At 53.5% G+C, this 17,970-nt stretch overlaps 1 protein-coding gene across 1 annotated transcript in view; it reads right to left on the bottom strand.

Annotated features, from left to right (window-relative positions):
- The window catches only part of TNN (tenascin N), a 59,557-nt gene that overhangs the window by 2,623 nt on the left and 38,964 nt on the right, over positions 1 to 17,970 (bottom strand). The window contains exons 13-19 of the mRNA XM_002715032.5: positions 17,184 to 17,447; positions 15,026 to 15,156; positions 13,916 to 14,048; positions 13,379 to 13,530; positions 6,303 to 6,399; positions 5,311 to 5,478; positions 584 to 747 (exon numbers count right to left, since the gene is read on the bottom strand). Coding sequence (XP_002715078.2) covers positions 584 to 747; positions 5,311 to 5,478; positions 6,303 to 6,399; positions 13,379 to 13,530; positions 13,916 to 14,048; positions 15,026 to 15,156; positions 17,184 to 17,447 — 1,109 coding nt within the window. The remainder of the gene's footprint in view (positions 1 to 583; positions 748 to 5,310; positions 5,479 to 6,302; positions 6,400 to 13,378; positions 13,531 to 13,915; positions 14,049 to 15,025; positions 15,157 to 17,183; positions 17,448 to 17,970) is intronic.

Genomic DNA, 17,970 nt, shown 5'->3' with positions numbered 1-17,970 from the left:
CCCGAAAGCCCTGGCTCCCGATGTGGGCACTAGCAGGTGAGACCTCCAGAGAAGTTAGATTTAGAGGGGGTCACGGGGTGCAGCACCGCCCTCCGTGGGATAGGGTCCAACTAGTAAGAGGGAAAGACCAGGGCTCCCTCTGTCTTCCAGACACAGCGGAGGACAGCTGGCCGTGAGACAGGGCAGGAGTCCCCACCAAGAACTGCACCTGCAGGCACCTGATCTTGGACTGCCCAGCCTCCAGGCACTGTCACTCAAGCTGCCCAGTCTGAGCTGACTGACACAGCATGTCAACGGGTTAGGCAAGATGGTGGCGTCTGACCTACATCACAGGTCTTTACACAGCAATGGCAGCCCAAGCTTCCCACCCCGCTGGCACCAAGGGAGGGAGCAGCCATGGGGGAAACGCCAAGTGGGCAGGGATGGCCGTGACCCCAAGGCTGCAGAGTTATGGAGATGCTCTCCCACCACCCTGACTGGAAGCCAAGGAAGGAGGGGGACCCCCAGACTGGCCTGGAAGGTGTCCTTTGTGAGCTAACTACGGGCGGAGCTGAGACAGAAACAAGTGGCACCTGTCGCCTACCTCACTGTGCTTGGTCTCCCCGTATTTGCCGTTGGGGTTGGCCAAGTGGCAGTTCTTGTACCACCAGCCGCCATGATGTGTCAGGGCACAGTTGCTGAGGGCGATGTCATTATCTCTGTCGAAGGTTGTAAACTTCCACCCGTTGTGGTAAGTAAGAGCGTCCCCTGCAGGAGAGAAGAGACAGGTGCAGGAGCCCGTGCGACTTCAGCCCCTGGGGAATGATCACTCGCAGGACGGAAAGCCAGCTTGGTGTGAAAATGCCAAGGATCCACTGAGCCACGTGTCAGATTTCCAAAACCGATTGTGTGGACTCTGCCCACAGCCCCTGACTGCCCCTCGCACGAGAGAACCACTCTCCTGTGCCCCTGTCTCTGCCGTGGCCCAAACCTCCTGCCCCCAGCCCGGCCCTGGACTCTCTGAATCCCGACTGGCCATCCCTCTGTGCCCCTTTATCCGCAGGTCACTCACCTACACCCCTACCTCTCTGCTCCTGCGGCTGACACCGAAGCCCCTTATCTCTCTTGGCCACCAGGCATCCTCTCCTTGTGGGGTGGGCAAGCTCACCCCCCATGGGGTTCTTCTCTGTCCCCCATCAGTCAACTCCTAACCATCCCGACACCACTCCCCTGGAAGATTCCTCCAGCCACCCTCCACTCGCCCCCTAACACACACACACCTGCACTTGTAGACCCTCATGCTGATGAGCTCACGCTGTGAGTGTTTCGTCACATCCTGTCTGGAGTCTGATTTCACTTCCGTGTCTCCCCTCTCCCTGCATAGCTGTCATCCTCCATAAGCTCGCGTTTAGATTCAGCTTAGAAGAGGCAATAAGGGCCACGTGGGTCAGACACTAACCAAGCTCTGCTCCTGCCCTAGCGACCCTTCCACTGACATGCAACCTCTGAGTTTGCCCAGCAAAGTCTCACCTGACCTCACAGCAAACCTGCAGGGGCAAGGAGGTCAGACTCCCGGCACTCAGCAGGGCCCCACAGTCCTCGGACCACAGAACAGGATTCAAATCCTGGTCCTCAGATTCCAAGTCGGGTTATTTTTTGAGACACCAATCCACCTGTGCTTTCCTTCTTTCTTTTTCAGTTTTTAGAAATCTTTAAATTCGGTAATTTGAGAGGCCGAGAGGCAGAAAGAGAGAGAGATCCACTCCCCACCCCCAACACCCCCACTTGTTCTCTCTCCAAAGGCCCACCACAGCCAGAGCTTGGCCCAGGCCGAAGTTAGGAGCTAAGAACTCCATCTAGGTCTCCCACATGGGTGGCAAGGACCCAAGTAACTACTTGGGTCTTCTGCCTCCCAGGGTGTCTACAGGCAGACAGCTGAAGTTGAGAGCAGAGCCGGGACTCAAACCCACGCACTCTGCTGTGGGATGTGGTTGTCTGAACCTGTGTGTGTGTGTCTTTGTGTGTGTGTGTGTGTATTAAAAATAAATCTAAAAAACACAAAGAGCTAACGACACGCCACACAAAGGGAAGGTCCGCCTGGCACTTCCAGCCCTCCAGGCTCCCACAGTGGCTCCATTCAGAAGAGCAAGAATGGACCACGAGGCCTCTGCTGCTCTGACTCCATCCCAGCCAGCTCCCAATCCAGTCAGGGGCAGGCACTCTGTCCCCTTCCTCATCCACAGTTCCTCCTCCCTTCCGTCTCCTGCAGAGTCAACTCCATCCCCAGTGACACCCAGCGCCTCCCTCAGTAACATGCACGTGGCCCACCTCTCACATGCGAAACTGCCAGAGCTGTCCGGTAAGAACTTAGGAGGAGGCTTTCTTAAAGGTAACCTTCGTGGTTACCCAACCTTGGGCACTGGGTAACGCAGCCTTTGGCCAGGGTAAGGGAAGGCGCTTCCCTGCAGGTGGATTTCCTACCTTCCAGAGACGGAAGCCATCCTAATGTTCAGAGTGCACACGGCGAGAGTATCCAAGAATCCAAAGTCAGCCGGCCCTCGCTGAGACGCTATTAGCATTCTGACTTAGGCAGCTTATCTCCCTAGGTAGGGCAAAGCAGCCAAGCCAACGAGCTTAGACTTCCTCCATGCCGTTTTAGGGGGAACTCTGATGGGAGGTATCACCTGTAGCATGAAGGCTTTGCGTGGGATACTGGTTCTTCTGGCGCAGGTGACTGGAGGGGTCTCAACCCAAGCACACTCAGGGCCATCACCTGTCTCATCAAACTGTGACTCCAAGGCGTACTCTCCTCCTCCAGTACCTCACGGGACAGGGAAGGTGGCGCAAGCAAGTGCAGCAGCCGGGACTGGAAGAAGCCCTTACCATATCCCATCTAAGACACAGGCCAGGTGCCTGTACCGTGAAGATCTTTTGCCTTAGGACTAGGAGTGGGCAAGCAACAGAGGCACTTGTGCCATTTCTGGCTTTCGCTTTCGTCCAGGTACCCACTCATTTATTTCTCTATCTAAATGCCTGAATTTAAGAATCTACTTCAAAACAAGGAAGGCACCAGCATTTGGAGCAGAACAATCCCTCAGCTTGGACATCTGGTACCCCTGGCCCAGCCCACTAACTGCTGGTGGGGTTCCCCTGCCACGTTTCCAATCCTTCCAGGTGCTGGGTACTGCAAAGTCCTATAGGGTGGGACTTGAAATCAGCTGGGACTGATTGGTCAGCCCTAGAAGTCACCCTGCAGCAAGTGAGCATGTCAGTGTTTTCACGTTAGCTGCTCAATACCTGAGCGGCTGCGTGAGGGCAGCGCTCCCAGCAGCCTGCCTGCTCCCCTGCCGGACTCACAATCAGACGCCAACAGCACCCTCTGACCTTGCTGGAGACGCCCTCAGGAAGCAGTGACGGGCTGCCATGGAAGTCAGAAGGTGGGGGCCCACCTGGGCAGTGTGCGCAGGGACAAGTCTAAAACCACACCCCCCACCAGGGCCACGCGCCTCTCTGTTCTCATCAGCTCTGGGGAGGCAGAAAGGGAGAGGGAAAAGTCCACCTTCCACTTGAACACCACGTCCTCTAAACAGTGCCTCGTTTAGGACATGAGTAGCCAGAAGCTTCCTAGATTTTAAAACCCTCCTGGTAGAGCCATCAGCATATATGAGGGAAGTGAACGCTCTGTGAGCCCGAACCACAGCGATTCAGAAGTTAGAAGTAGAAAAGACTGCACACACAGAAGACTCGATTCCCGCCCTAACACTGTGTGATCTGAACGTCTCCCAAGGCTTCCTATTAAAAATCCGCCACTGACCTCCACTGTTGGCCCAAACAACCTCCGGACAGGAATTAGCCTGATCACAGTCAAAATGCAAATAGGGTGCCTGGGAGGGGGCTCCCTGTCACTCACCCTCCACTTGCCTCAGCGCCTTTCCTGAGCCATGTTGAGACAGGCCTCCGAAAAGGAAAATGTGCCTGGTGAGAAAGGGGAGGGGGCAGAGGGCCCGAGTACCTGGGCCCCTGCACCCACATGGGAGACCAGGATGGAGCTTCGGGCTCCTGGCTTCAGCCTGGCCCAGCCCCACCTGTTGCTGCCTAGGGAGGGAGCTAGCAGATGGAAGACACCTCTCTCTGTCTCTGTCTCTGTCTCTCTCTCTCTCTCTCTCTCCTCTGCAACACTGACTTTCAGACTGAAAAACAAATCTTTATTTTAAGAAAAATAGGCAAAAGTCAAACTATAGATTTATGTGCTACGGTTTAAAATGCATAAATAGAGGTTTTAAATCGATAGTGTCAAACCAACAACCCTTCAATATGATCTTCACCATGGTAACTCTAGTATTTTGGCCACGCTGCGTAATTCTGTTCTTCGCCTTCAGAACTGAACACACCATCGACTGGTTATGAGCGAACCCCGGCTTTCGGCTGACCTGCTTCCGTGCCGTCGGCGTCGGATTCAGTTAAAGAGGCCTGCGCTTCCCGTGGCTGAAATCTGCACTTTCACTTCTCTGGCTTTGTTTCCAGCAAAGCGCCGCGCGCACTTACAGAACAGCACTCACACCATGGTGTGAACAGCGCTGACGAGCTCACTGCTGACGCCCGAGCAGGGGCTTGCAGGCACCATGAGCCCCTGGGAATGCTGCTTCTTCAGCGAAGACTCCTGCGCACCAGCCGGACTGAGGCAGTACAAGAGGAGGGTTTTGGGGGCGATGCTGTGGCATAACCAGTAAAGCTGCCACCTGCAGTGCCGGCATCCCATATGGGTGCCGGTTTGAGTCCCGGCTGCTCCACTTCCAATCCAGCTCTCTGCTGTGGCCTGGGAAAGCAGTGGAAAATGGCCCAAGTGCTTGGGCCCCTGCACCTGCATGGGAGACCCGGAAGAAGCTCCTGGCTCCTGGCTTCGGATGGGCGCAGGTCCTGCCATTGCAGCCAACTGGGGAGTGAACCAGCAGATGGAAGACTCTCTCTCTCTCGCTCTCGCTCTCGCTCTCGCTCTCGCTCTGCCTCACCTTCTCTCTGTGTAACTCTGACTTTCAAATAATTAAATAAAATCTTTAAAAGAGAGAAAGAGTGAGTTCTGACCACAGAAGGAGTCACTGTGTCACCTATACAAAGTTTCCACTGTGACGGCAGCAGAGGACGGCTTTCACTTTTCCACTGTGATGGCAGTCAAGGGCGGCTTTCACTGTTTTGTGCAGCCCCAGCTCCTTGCAGGGAGCAGGCCCTCGATTGTCACTGAGGACACTTGGCCTCCACAAAACACTCCACTCCGAGACCCACGACCCAGACAGCAGAGCAGGACACCCTCGCGGTGCAAACACGTCCGCTTACCTGCTGTGCCTCTGTATTTCCCGACGGTCAGCTTGTAGCGCTCCTTGCTGGAGGCCACTTGGAAGAAGTCGTACACGGCATAGGCAGACTCATTGAGCGTCTGCAGGTCCACTCTCACCTCGTAGCGGGTCGGAGTGCCAGTGGTGAGATTGTGCAGCTTGTCCAGACCTGAAAGCCAGGAAAGGAACTGACCAATCAGCCGGCACGTGAGCCCTCGCCACTGGCGTCTGAGATTTTCAGGTCTAAAAGTCAGTCGACTGAGCCCTTCCCTCCTCTCCTAGCCCGGTGGTTTCTCCTCAGGGAGGCTCACCGTCTCACCCTACACCGTCTTAGGCCCACGCATGCTAACGAGCCCCGTGGAGGGCAGCAGTAAGGGGCGGGCTGTGCCTCCAGGGGCTCCATCTCCCGGACGCAGAAGCAGCTCTGTAGCGCCCTCTCGGTTCACCAAGCAGAAGAGCAGATCAGCTACCCATTCTCAGGTCTCAGAAGAGATTTTGGACCAAGCAAACCACAGACATCACCTACTCTATTAGACACTGAGTATCCCGATTATGATATTTTAATTATTCATGTCCCAGTTGGTGCGTTTGGCGATTTCACTCCCTGTGAACCTCTGCTCCAGAAGCAGCAGAGGGAAAAGGCGGGACATGCCTTAATGCCCGGCACAACCAGCAGGACCGCAGGGGTTGCCAGGACGTCCCCCAACAATGCCCAGAGTCCCAGGCAACCAACTGCCTCCTCCGGTGGTTGCTAAGAAGTTCAGGCTCCAGGGAGCTCCTGCAGAGCTGGGTTAGACACAGCCCAGGAGCCATCAGGACAGGCTACCTTTGCAGAAGCCCAGAACACATGAGAGCCCTCCCACCAACACGGCCCCACCAACGCCCCTCGGGAGACTCCACAGAGTGACCGTCTGTGAGCTGCCCGACCGGCTACCTTGTCTAGGGGCAATCACCCCTAGCAGCCCCGCCCTCCTGACTCCTCAGAGGTCATACCAATCCAAAACTCCTGCATGGGGTCCCCAAAGCCTTCCACGTAGCTCCGCCAACGCTTGAAGAAATCTAGCTGCCCCGTGTTCCGCCTCTGGAAGACCTGGGGGAGAAGACGGGTGCTTCAATCTGACACTGAACAGACTTAACTTAATGGACCATCCCTGTATTTTCCAAGGGCATGCTGGGATACAAGGGGCAACTATGAACCTGCAAAACACCGACTTCCTCCAGTGAGCACGCCTTCTTTCTCTTCCAGAAGTCGGCAGACTAACTATATTGGTTATACCATTTTTAAAAAAAGATTTATTTGCTTATTATTTGAAAGAGAGAGAGAGTTATCTTCCACCTGCTGGTTCACTTCCCAAATGGCTACAATGGCCAGAGAGGACCCACGTCAGAGCCAGGAGCCTGGAACTCCATCTGCGTTCCCCGCACGGCTGGCAGGAGCCAAAGTACCTGGGCCATCTTCTGTAGCCTGCCCAACCACGTTAGCAGGGAGCTGGATCGGGAGCTGAGCAGCTGGGACTGGAGCCAGCATTCCAATGTGGGATGCTAGAGTTGTAAGTGCAGGCCTAACTTACTGTCCCAAAATGCTGGTCCCTGGTTATTCCATCAATAAATGTTCTTTATGTGTGTAGTAGCTTGTGAAGAACTGAAATGTCTAGAAGAAAAGCAGAGACTCTTCCTACACTCAAGAAATTTCAATTCTAGAACCGGGGAGCCTTGGAGAAGTGGCGGCATGACTGCTACTGCTGGACTGTGTAGGGCAGAACATTCCAGAACTCTGCCAACTCCGACCTGTAACTCTGAACATCTCTTCAGCTCAATGGGGCCACGTTATATTTATATGCTATCTTTTCCTCATGTAAGTAGTTTGAATGTAGGAATTATTTTTAATCCACTTATTCCTAATATAGCAATTATTTTAATAATTATGGAGAAAAAAGTTCATCCAACAAAGATTTATTGAGTAACTACTAGGTAAGTGGCATGATGCAAGACAATGTTACAAAATGAATAGACCAGAGGTGGCCTCTGCCTTCATGAAGCTAAATGGTAAATGAAAAAGCCATGAATTAAATAATCAAACAGATAAAGCAGCAATTAAGATTGCGAGTTATGAGGGAAAGACGCAACAGGGAGTGAAGACCTGACCAAGGAGCCAGGAAAGCTCCCCTCGGGAAGCGGCTGGGAATTATGGGATGTGTAAGAGGTCAGCTTAGAGGGTGGCAGTGCAGGATGCTGGGGCGCTGGGGGCTGATGAGGAAGGAGTGGGAAGAGAGGCTACAAAGCTGCGTAGGGTCCGTCCTTGTGGGCTTCACTGGGAATTGTTGAAGAGCCTGGCTCATTGTGAAAGCAGTGGGGTTTCCCGAAGGTTTGTAAGCAGGAAATGATACATTCATATTTACAGCTTGGCCAGATCCTCAACTTCAGCACAGAGAATGGCCAGGGACAAAAGTGCAGGACAGATGATGCGCTAGGGGACCACTGCAGAGTACCAGTGAGAGAGGACGGCAGCTTGGACTGGGGGCTGCCCTGCGGATAGACACAAGTATACAGGAGGGGGGGAGGAGTGCTGTGGTGACAGACAGAAGGTGGACCTGGAAGAGGAGTAAGTCAAGAATGATGCTTGGGTTTGGCTTGCAGACTGATCTCACCGAGCTGTTCCCTGCGATGGGGCAGTCTGAGAAGACAGACTGTGCACGGTGAGCTCCCCTGTGCACATGGCGAGGACAAGCTCGTTCCAAGTCGTCCTGAGGAGTGACGATGACATCCCCACAGCAGAATGTACAGAAAGAGAGACCCAGGGGACCCGCATTGGCGTACAATGGGTTGAGCTACGACCTGCAGCGCCAACATCCAGTATGGGCGCCAGTCCTGGCTGCTCCACTGCCCACATGCCTAGAAAAGCAGTGGAGGATTGCCCAAGTTTTGGGGGCCCTACACCCTTGTGGGTGGACTAGAAGAAGCTCCTGGCTCCTGGTTTAGGCCTGGCACCATCCCAATTGTTGCAACCATTTGAGGAATAAACCAGTGGATGGAAGATCTCTCTCTGTCACTCCTTGTCTCTCTCTGTAACTCTGCCTCTCAAATAAATAAACAAACCTTGAAAGAAGGAAGGAAGGAAGGAAGGAAGGAAGGAAGGAAGGAGCGAGCGAGCGAGCAGCCATTAACAAAAAGCATGGGCTCATTACAGATAGAGGAGGAACAACAAGAAATGTAGAAGGAACCTGAAAAAATATGGAATCATCGAAGCCACAGATAGAAGGGGTGAGGGCAACAATGTCAAAAACTGATTAGAGGTGCACAGATGTGAGGCCAAAACTGTCCCTAGAATTCAGAGACATGGAAACCGCCAGTGACTCGCACAAGAGCTGTGTTTGTTAGAGGCAGGGCAGAGGCCCAGGGGAACAGGCACAAGAGTGAGCGGGCCGTGAGAAACGGAGACGGAACTGGCACTGTTCCACAGGCGTACGGCTGCTTTCTTTTCAAAAATTTCCCTATCTGGAGAAGGCAGGCAGTTCCAGCCCGAGTAAATTGGATTCCTTAATACGAAGTAAATTTGAAAAGTACCCAAAAGCTAAGCACACCTGTGCACACTGTTGGACTTGGTAATGCGTATAATCCTGTAGGACCTTGACAGACAACCTGAACGGCAGCCCCAGCTGACCTCAGCAAGGGCTCCCACCATCCACAGGCTACAATCGCACCTCTCCCTTGTATTCATTCAAATGCAGAGCCCCAGTACAAAATCTCATCTCCCTCCTTTCCACTTGACTTCACAGCTGTGCCTGCGAGTGGAACAGGCTATTTTGAATTTGGTAAGGTAAACCGCCTGATAGCTTGCCTTCTTTACATCTGTCTCTGGGGAGACGCAGGGAGGGAGGAGAGAACGGTGCTCAGAGCTCACGATGCATTCCTTCTGGGGCCTCCCCTGGCCAGGTCAGCTGGCCCAGAGCTCCTGACCAAGGCACCAATGAGCAGGGGAAAATTCTAGGCTCTGAGTCAGACCACAGCCCTTCCCAGCAGGGGTGGGGAGCCAGCAGCCTCCATTCCTGATCCCTGGCCCATGCAGTGTAGGCGCGGGGGGGGGGGGGGGGGGGGGATCTGCCTCCAGGCTGGCTGGCCAGGACTCAGCGAGGCGGTATGTGCAAAACCGCTGTTCATGTGGGAAAGACTGTGGACGTGGTCCTCGCCAACAGGGGCACCCTCCGGTGCCACGCTGCTCTCTCTCCTCTCTCTTCACACGGCCATCTTTTAAAACTGACCCGGTCCTCTCCGGGTTTCCTGCGTACTTCTTCATTCACTCACTTCTAGAACCGTCATTTTTCCAGCATCTGTTGTGTGCTGGCTCCCGGGCAGATACACGTGATGCCATTTGATGGAGCTGAAAGTCCAGAAAAGCAGGCAGCCAGGGCCACACAGCTGTCACTCAGCGGCTGATGCAAGGATAACACACAAACCTCCCTTCATGCAATTAGAACGCTTAAAAACTCAGGAAAAAGCCTAGCATTTCCTAAACTCTGAGGACGTCTTAGTTCCCTAGCAAGGTGCTGTTCCAACCCCTTTCCTGGGACTCTGCCTGTCCCACAGTCCGTGACATCCTAGGGTGGAGGTGGCACCAACGTTTGCTGTCACATCCACTGTGTCAACTCATATTACCACCACAAGGTCAAGCTCAAATCCAGCGCTCCCACCCTAGGACAGGCTCATTACAAAGACCTGTGGGCTCCATCGCCAATCAGTGGACACAGAGCCCTCGCTGGACGGGGCCTCTCCAGCTGACTTTATATACATACTGCTTCAATTGGACCAGGAAGGCCTCAAAGCTGATTCTGGTGATTTAACTCCAAACTTACTAGACGCGTCCTTAGGCCACTCAGTTAGCCTGGACGAGCCCCAGCTGTCACGTTAGGATGTCACCAGCCCCTCCGTCAAAAACTCCAGTAGCATCTTCTACCAGGTCATTGTTCACAGTAAATTGTAAGGGATCCAGGCCAGAGCCCGGTGCATGTAGGTAAAATAGTTCTTCTCATCTCAATACAGACTACTTTGCATTCTATTATAGCAGATTCCCAGTGAACTACTGACCCACAGGGACTACTGAAACACCTCCATCAGGAAGCCCTCCTGGACTCGCCCAGAGTCCAGCCCATTCCCAGTCTAGGGGACAAAGCACCCTCTAATGAACTGTCTAAGAGGGACAAAGGCCCCTGGCTGTCGGTCTCAGGGGGAGAAAAATCTATTTGTGTCTGGATAAAGACATGCAAAGATGCCACTCCGCGCGAGAGCTTGCTCAGTGCCCTGAGCACCTAAGTCAAGGAGGCACATGTCAGCACTGCGTCTGCACGCCTGTGGGAAGGGCTCTCCAGACAGGAGACAGCGATGGAAACAGCGGGGAGACAGCAAGTGCTCCCTGATGTGCTCCCGGCTCCCCGCCAGCAGCCTCAGCCACCTCGGGGCACAGCTCCTCTGGCCTGTTCGTCACACTGGGTTCCTGCTGCCTGGGACAGAGAAACACATTTCCTTAAAAGGATTTTAAAAGCTCAATAAAAAGGAGCAAGGCGCTATAGGTCACCCTGCAGTGACAGAAGGATCCAAAACCATGAAAACTGAGCCCTTTCGCCATGGAAACTGTCAGTAAAACAGCTGGTGGAGAGGCCTGGATGTTTAGTCTAGTGGTTAAGACGCCCACATCCCACCTCGGGGTGTCAGGGTTTGATTCCCGGCTCTGGTTTCCGATTCCAGCTTCCTGCCATTATGGATCAGAGCAGGCAGCAGGCAGGTGACAGGAGTCAGACCCTAGCCTCCCACATGGGAGACCAAACTGAGTTCCTGGCTCCTGACCGTGGCCCTGGCCCAGCCCTGGCTGTCGTGGGCATTTGGGGGAGTGAATCAATGAATGAGATCTCTTTCTCTCGCTCTCTGCCTCGCAAATTTAAAGACTTGTCTGAAGTTTTCAGGACTCCACATGACTTCTGGGACATGGCGGCCTTGCAAAGAACCCTACAGTGTCCCGGCAGGTGCATCACCTCCAGAAGTCTGGGTCAGAAAACAAGACTTAGGCAGGGATGGGGGACTGCTGTGGGTCAGAATGCAGAGTGGACTCATTACTTCTGGAACTGAACTCTGTGTCTGAGTGAGGGTCATTTGCATGGGTGGGAGGTGAAAAGCAAGTTCTTTGAGGTCAAGGATTGAGTCTGTTTGGTTCATGGCTGAATTTCAAGTGTCTGACGCATAGTAGGCACTCAATAAATATTTGTGCACTAAACCCTGGGTTTCCTGGGTAGACAGGTTGCTAGATCTCTTTCTAAAGGCTGTCCTTGACATATGTCACCTTCCCTATGTGAGCTTGGCTTTCAAAAATGCCACACCAGGCAGTCCAAACACCCGCCAATGGCCCATTACAGGCACAAAGGGAGGAAATTTGGCTTCAGGCCTAAAGGGACAGAAGGCTTAGAGTTACAAAGGTGCTGATGAAAAGCACCTATGGATCTGGTCAAGAGGAAGACTGCTCATGCTACATTCTGTCCCTTACGATTACCAACCAATCAGGAATTTCTCCCCACCAGTCGTGGGTGACTGCCCTTGAGCCACCGCGCTGCTGTGCGGGTAATAAGCTTCCTTCGCTGGGGCTCATCAGAAGGTATCGTTTTACCCACGGTTGCTCAAGCATCCCTGATTTCCCAGGCCTCTGAGCAGGCGTGTAAACGAATGCAGTCTGAGCGCTGTGAGGTCGCGCTGCCTCCCGGCACCACGAGCTGCACATGCGCAGCAGGTTAGGCTGCGCGCTGGCTTGGGGCAGTGAGCGTCTCAGCCAGTGCAGGCACAGAGCTGCGGGCCAGGGGGAATGCAGGATCAGACTGTGACCGCAAGGCCGCTTATCACATAACTGGATCAGCAGACGCAATCACACAGGGCGTCCTGTGGTTTAAGCGGTGACCCAAGAGAATAAAACCTCCACACTGAAGAGAAATGGTTAGAACATTGCCCACCCTTCTTTCTTTCAGGCTTTGGTCTTGCAAATCAAAGTCCCAAATGCCTGGCCTCTGTACTGGGGGGCCAGGGTGCTGAACCTGGGCCACAGGCTTCAAGGCAAAGGATTGAGCTCCCAAACAGATGATCGTTTTAGATGAGCTCACATGACCTGCTGGGAAGACCAATGAGTTAGCAGGCTGGCGCCTTGAAATCTGGTCCTAGCTGTGTTATTAACCTGCATGACCTAGCTAGGGCATTTCTCTCTGTGAGCCTCACTTTCCTACCTACAAAACAGGAATAATAATCCTTTCTTGCTCTAACACTGGTGGGTGAGAGTCATTTTTTAAGGGTATATTTATTTGAAAGGCAGAGTTACAGAGAGAGAGGGAGAGACAGAGAGAAATCTTCCATCCACGGGTTCACCCTCCAAATGACTGCAAAGGCTGGAGTGGGGCCAATCTGAAGCCAGGAGCCAGGAGCTTCCTCTGGGTCTCCCCCCCCGGGCTCATGTGCCCAAGCATTTGGGTCTTCTTCCACTGCTTTCCCAGGTGCATTAGCAGGGAGATGGATTGGAAGTGGAGCAGCTGGGACTTGAACCAGCACCCATATGGGATGTTGGCATCACAGACAATAGCTTATGCCACGGTGCCAGTCTCATGAGAGTCATGTTTATGAAAGTGATTTGTAGAGGGTGGAGCAGAGGTAATACATTAGATGCAAAAAAACCCACAGGCCCTCCTAGTTTCCCACCCAAGTCTACCCAAGCCTGTCTAACACTAGTTTCCCACCCGAGTCTACCCAAGTCTGTCTGTAACACTAGTTTCCCACCCGAGTCTACCCAAGCCTGTCTGTAACACTAGTTTCCCACCCGAGTCCACCCAAGCCTGTCTGTAACACTAGTTTCCCACCTGAGTCCACCCAAGCCTGTCTGTAACAGGTGTTATATACAAGGCTCTTCCTTACAGTGGATTAGGATCTGCCTAGAAACAGCTGCAAACCATTCCCCTGGACACAGACAAGTAGAGAGTCCCCCAAACCCTCCATGGAGCAGCCACGGAGGGGAAGGCACTGCAGGGGCTGCGGGGGGCTCTGTGACTCACTATCCAGCCGCCGCCATCCGTGTCCATGTCACAGTACACCTGCAGGGGCCGGCTGGGGTCGCCGTTCAGGTAGATGGTGTAGAGGCCACTGGCGGCATTGCTGTTCTGCTGAACCTGAGTGCAGTCCGAAGGGTGTGGAAACCTGGCGTCAACTGGGAGCCGAGCAGAACGGGTTCGTTAGAAGGGCCGTGGGAAGCTTTCATAAACACCCACGAGCTTGCTTCCTGTAACTCTGCACCCCCGTCTTCCTTCCTCGCTCACTCTGCTCCTCTCAAGCTCTCTGAATGCACCAGGGTTAAGGTCAAGTTCACATCACCTCTTCCCCCAAGCCAGCTCCCCCACAAAGTAACACTTGGCACAAAGTAACACTTGGCTCCTCTTCCGTCTCTCTGCTGCGACAGGAGCCTATTTTCATGTCTCCCCGCTGAGAAAATCTCCACCTCTTGACCTACTTGCAGCGCCCTGAACACCCGGCCCTGCTTCTCCCACGTGTGCTGTCTGCCGCGCTGTCACTCAGAGAGCAGGAGTGCAGGGTACCTGTGGAGAGGGTGGCGGAGACAGTCTTGCTCCGGCGATCCCCCTTGAAGGCGACCAAGGAGACGGGGTAGGTGACGCCATGCTCAAGGTCTTGCAGCTCAAACCTCTGCTCGCCTCTTCGCAACTGCACCTCCTACCAGGAAAGGAAGGGCAGGTGGTGACTCAAGCCCTGGCTCCCTACATGTCAACAGCACTGCCCGGTGTTGACGGCACAAGCTCTCTGAGGGCTCAGTGGCAACCCAGGATTCTCGGGAGTCCCAGTCACTTCTCGGGAGTGCCGTGCCATGGAGATTTGGCATCACCGGGCGCATCAGCCGAGAACACTGCCACTTCAGGAGCACTGGCCAGGGTTCCTGGGACTTCCACTTTCACATGGGGCACAGACTTCAGCCGCCATGGGCAGCAGGAGGTTGGCAGGCTAAGGAGTTGTTAAAGGGGGGAGTGAAACTGGCCCCTGATGTCTGTGAGACACGGTGATAGCTGGTATTGCCGTAAACTTCTTTCTGAACCTGTGTCACTTCCCCTATAAACACAGGACTGACTTTCCTAGCTGGGTCACCAAAAGCATTAATTGAGATGCTGAATAATCAAAGTACCCCTCCCATTTTTCTCTCCTCCTTCTTTCTTCCTCGCCAGAGAAGAGAAAAATGATAATTTTCCTTTGGCACAAAGTTTTGAAAATGTTGCTGGCCTTCAGATTGCAAGGGGAGACAGACCCTTTGAAACAGGGTGAAGCTGATCATTCAGTATTTACTGAGTAGCTCACAGGCGCCACGCACTGATTTGAGCAATGGCATAAAGCAATAAACAAAACAGGCAAAAATTCCCTTCCCTTTTATCAGGGGAGACCAACAGTAAGCAAATTAACCTGCTGCAGATACACAGCCAGCAAATATGCATTGGTCAGCTGGGAACAGCCACTAAGGGTTGTCCTCGTGTGAGACCACAGGGTTCACAAATGACCATGTGTAGCACTGTCCCCTGCACACGGCAGGTGAGCACAGGAGCCCACTGAGCGAGCAGATGGCCGTGCAACCCATCAAGTTGACTGACCCCACTCCGAGGCTGCAAAGAGAAGGCCCAAGAGAAAAGACAAGGGAGTCGCAGTACCTTCACCGTGCCGTTAGGGAGCTGGTAGGTGAGTATGTAGCCATCGATCTGAGCCAAGGGAGGCGTCCAGGTCAGGACCCCGCCAGACTGGGTTACAGCAAACGGACGGAAGTTTTTCGGAGGGTCAATTTCTGTACATAAAACGTCAGGTCAACCAAGGCAAGGGCCTTTTTGATGACTGAAAAATGACTGCATTTTCTCCCTCCACTTCCCGTGTCTCTTCCTCCCTTCCAACAGGCAGCAGGCCCCGTTCTCCCTTGCCAAGCAGCCTTCCTGACCTTTCTGGTGCATGAACACTCGCTGAGGACAAGGACTAAGGAGCAGGGCTTTGATGGGTCCCCCACCTGCCCAGCAGCTTCCCGGGGTGGGGGGGGATAAGAGCGGTCTACAGCAGCACGTGGGTTCGCACAGGTGGCAGGGCTGCCCAGCTGACGTGGAAAGATGAGAGAGCACAGATCTGGAAGGCTGCGCGCATGGAGACCGGGATGACTCAGCAAACAGCTGCCTGGGAGGACATCTGAAATGCAGACGGGCCTCCCACAGCTCGCGCTGGGAAAGTACCCAAGACCCACCTGCAGCTCCAAGGAGCAGACAGGACCCTACACGGACTGAGATTTCTGACCAACGTGCAGAACAGGGGCTGATGATGGAGGGTAAGTTGATAGAGAATTATAAAGCTATGCCTCTTACATACCATAGGAACACAGAGTCATATTTCATACACATCTAAGAGTGTGGCGCTAGACGCACGTCCGGGAGAGGGACAGGAGAGGGGGCAGTACTTGTCTAAAGGACGTGAGCCGGGGGAGGGAGGCAGCAGAGAGCCTTCCAGAATCTCCATGGCTCCCTACCCAAAGAGCAGAGGGAACTTGTGGGTGTGTGAGAATGCATGATAGACCAGGACAGAGACGCCCAGCGGAAACACTCATCAACATCGTAACAGCTGGTCAGGCGGCTCATTTTTTTACCCAAATAAGACATGAATGGAAAATTCCACTTTGAAAAAGAAATCACCATAGACGGTGATTTTAATTTAGAAGTTCCCAAAGAGATGTCTCCAAGCGATTTTCTCCGCAGTAGCATTTCAGTTGAGAACTGAATTGCAGCATTTTAATAGAAATCAGACAGCTGTTGTTTTGAATTAGGGTGTTTTGACAAATTTTGAGTTTCTGTAATATCAGCTTGGTTTGATTTTCTGAAGCATAACATCTGGCATGGATTTGATTCTACCCATCACACGGAAAAATTGAATTTCCTGTTTGCAAAATCAAAGCAAGACTGCAACTACTTAAGTATCTAAAGCTCACTTTTGCCACCTCTTTGATTGCTTATGGATCCCCAGTTGTGGAGGGTGGGGGTTGGTTTGAGAATAATGTAGAAAGATGATAACTTCATTATTGTTGTCTTTACAATCAGAAAAAGAAAAAGAAGAAAGAGAGGAAAGAAAGTGCAAAGGAGAGAAGGAGCAACAGAGAAAGGAGTGGAGGGGAAGGCAGGAGGTCCCAGTCAGTGGCTGCCCCTGGAGAGCCACGCTAGGGACTAAGGCATCTGGAACGGGGAAACAGGGCAACGTCTCCACATACTTTTTTCCAGTTTGAAGATTTTTCCCGTAAGCATAGATGACTTTGGGGATTAAAAATCCTGGCTAATTTTCATTAATAAAAATCATGAAGAAATTGAAGGCACGTGTAACTCCATGGCCACACTTGCTGCATGGACCCAGGGGGGATGGGCAGGTCCCTCCTGCACTCCCAGGTGTGACCTGATTTCATGGCCTCGGCGTTGGAGGGAAGGCCCCCACGCACACAGAATCCACATGGCCCGGGCACCTGTAAGCATCAGCCGGGGATGGGAGGGAGGAATGGTTCCACCATCAGCCCCTTGCCAGACAAGAAAACCAAAGAGGCTCCTGCCTGTCTCTCTGGGCAGAGGGCCTGAGAGCTGGCTGAGGGCAGCCTCCTAGGCTCATCTGTCACACCACTACCCTACACTCTGAAGGTCACGGCAACACATCGCTGCTCCAAGGCCCAAGGGAACCATGCCGATGACCATCCTCGCAGGAAGCCAGCACCCTGCCTGCTCCCCTCCCCACCCAGTCATGCAGAAAGACTTCCCTAGTAAGTGTGGAGGTTCCCAGGTCCCAGCCCTGCCCTGTTACCTGTCAGGGCCTTGGTGTTGGCCTTCTTGCTGTCCCGGCTCCCCTTCTTAGCCCACACGTGGACCGTGTACTCCACGCCCGGCCTCAGGCCCGTGAGCACGGTGCTGCTCCGCTCCTTGCCCACTGGCACCTCCTTGCTCTCGCCGTCGGCAGAGGTGTAGCGCACCACGTACCTGTCGATGTTGGCCCGCACCGGGTCCCAGGACACGGTGGCCGTGTTCTCCGTCACCCAGTTGGTCACCAGGTTTTTGGGGCTGTCGATTTCTTTTTTAAAAGATTTAGACAAAACTGGGCTTCAGAACCAAGACAGGGCATCCGTACACCCAATCACCCTCCACTCCGGTTATGGTGAGGAACGGTATTAACCCACTTAAAACAGGAGTAAGAGGCCCGCCGGACAGTGGAGGACAAACCACTGGGCGTGCAAAGCAATCAGACCTTCTCCACGGTTATCAATAGAGAAGCCTCCCGTTTACACAAAAGTAATCAAAGTCTCCCCGAGCCACAAGCTAAGCCCCCAAGGCTGCTATCGCAACAGTCTCTCTCCTGACCCCCATGGTTCCTAGTTGTTTTGTTTCACAGAATTTGAGGGCTGAGAAGTTCTATCTGCCAATCGGCTTCACTTCTAACCAAGGGAATGGAGACCCAGAGAAACGCAGTCTCGTCCACGCTCCCGCGTCTTCCTGCACGGAAACCAAGCCTAGACGCCTTGCAGGCTGTGTTCCGAGTCTGGAGGCCTCCCCCTGCTCGAGGACTTCACAGCTTCTCATCTGCTCGATCTCTCCCG

Source organism: Oryctolagus cuniculus, chromosome 7, assembly GCF_964237555.1.
Source record: "Oryctolagus cuniculus chromosome 7, mOryCun1.1, whole genome shotgun sequence".
Classification (NCBI taxonomy): domain Eukaryota; kingdom Metazoa; phylum Chordata; class Mammalia; order Lagomorpha; family Leporidae; genus Oryctolagus; species Oryctolagus cuniculus.
This window is presented reverse-complemented; position numbering and strand designations above follow the sequence as displayed.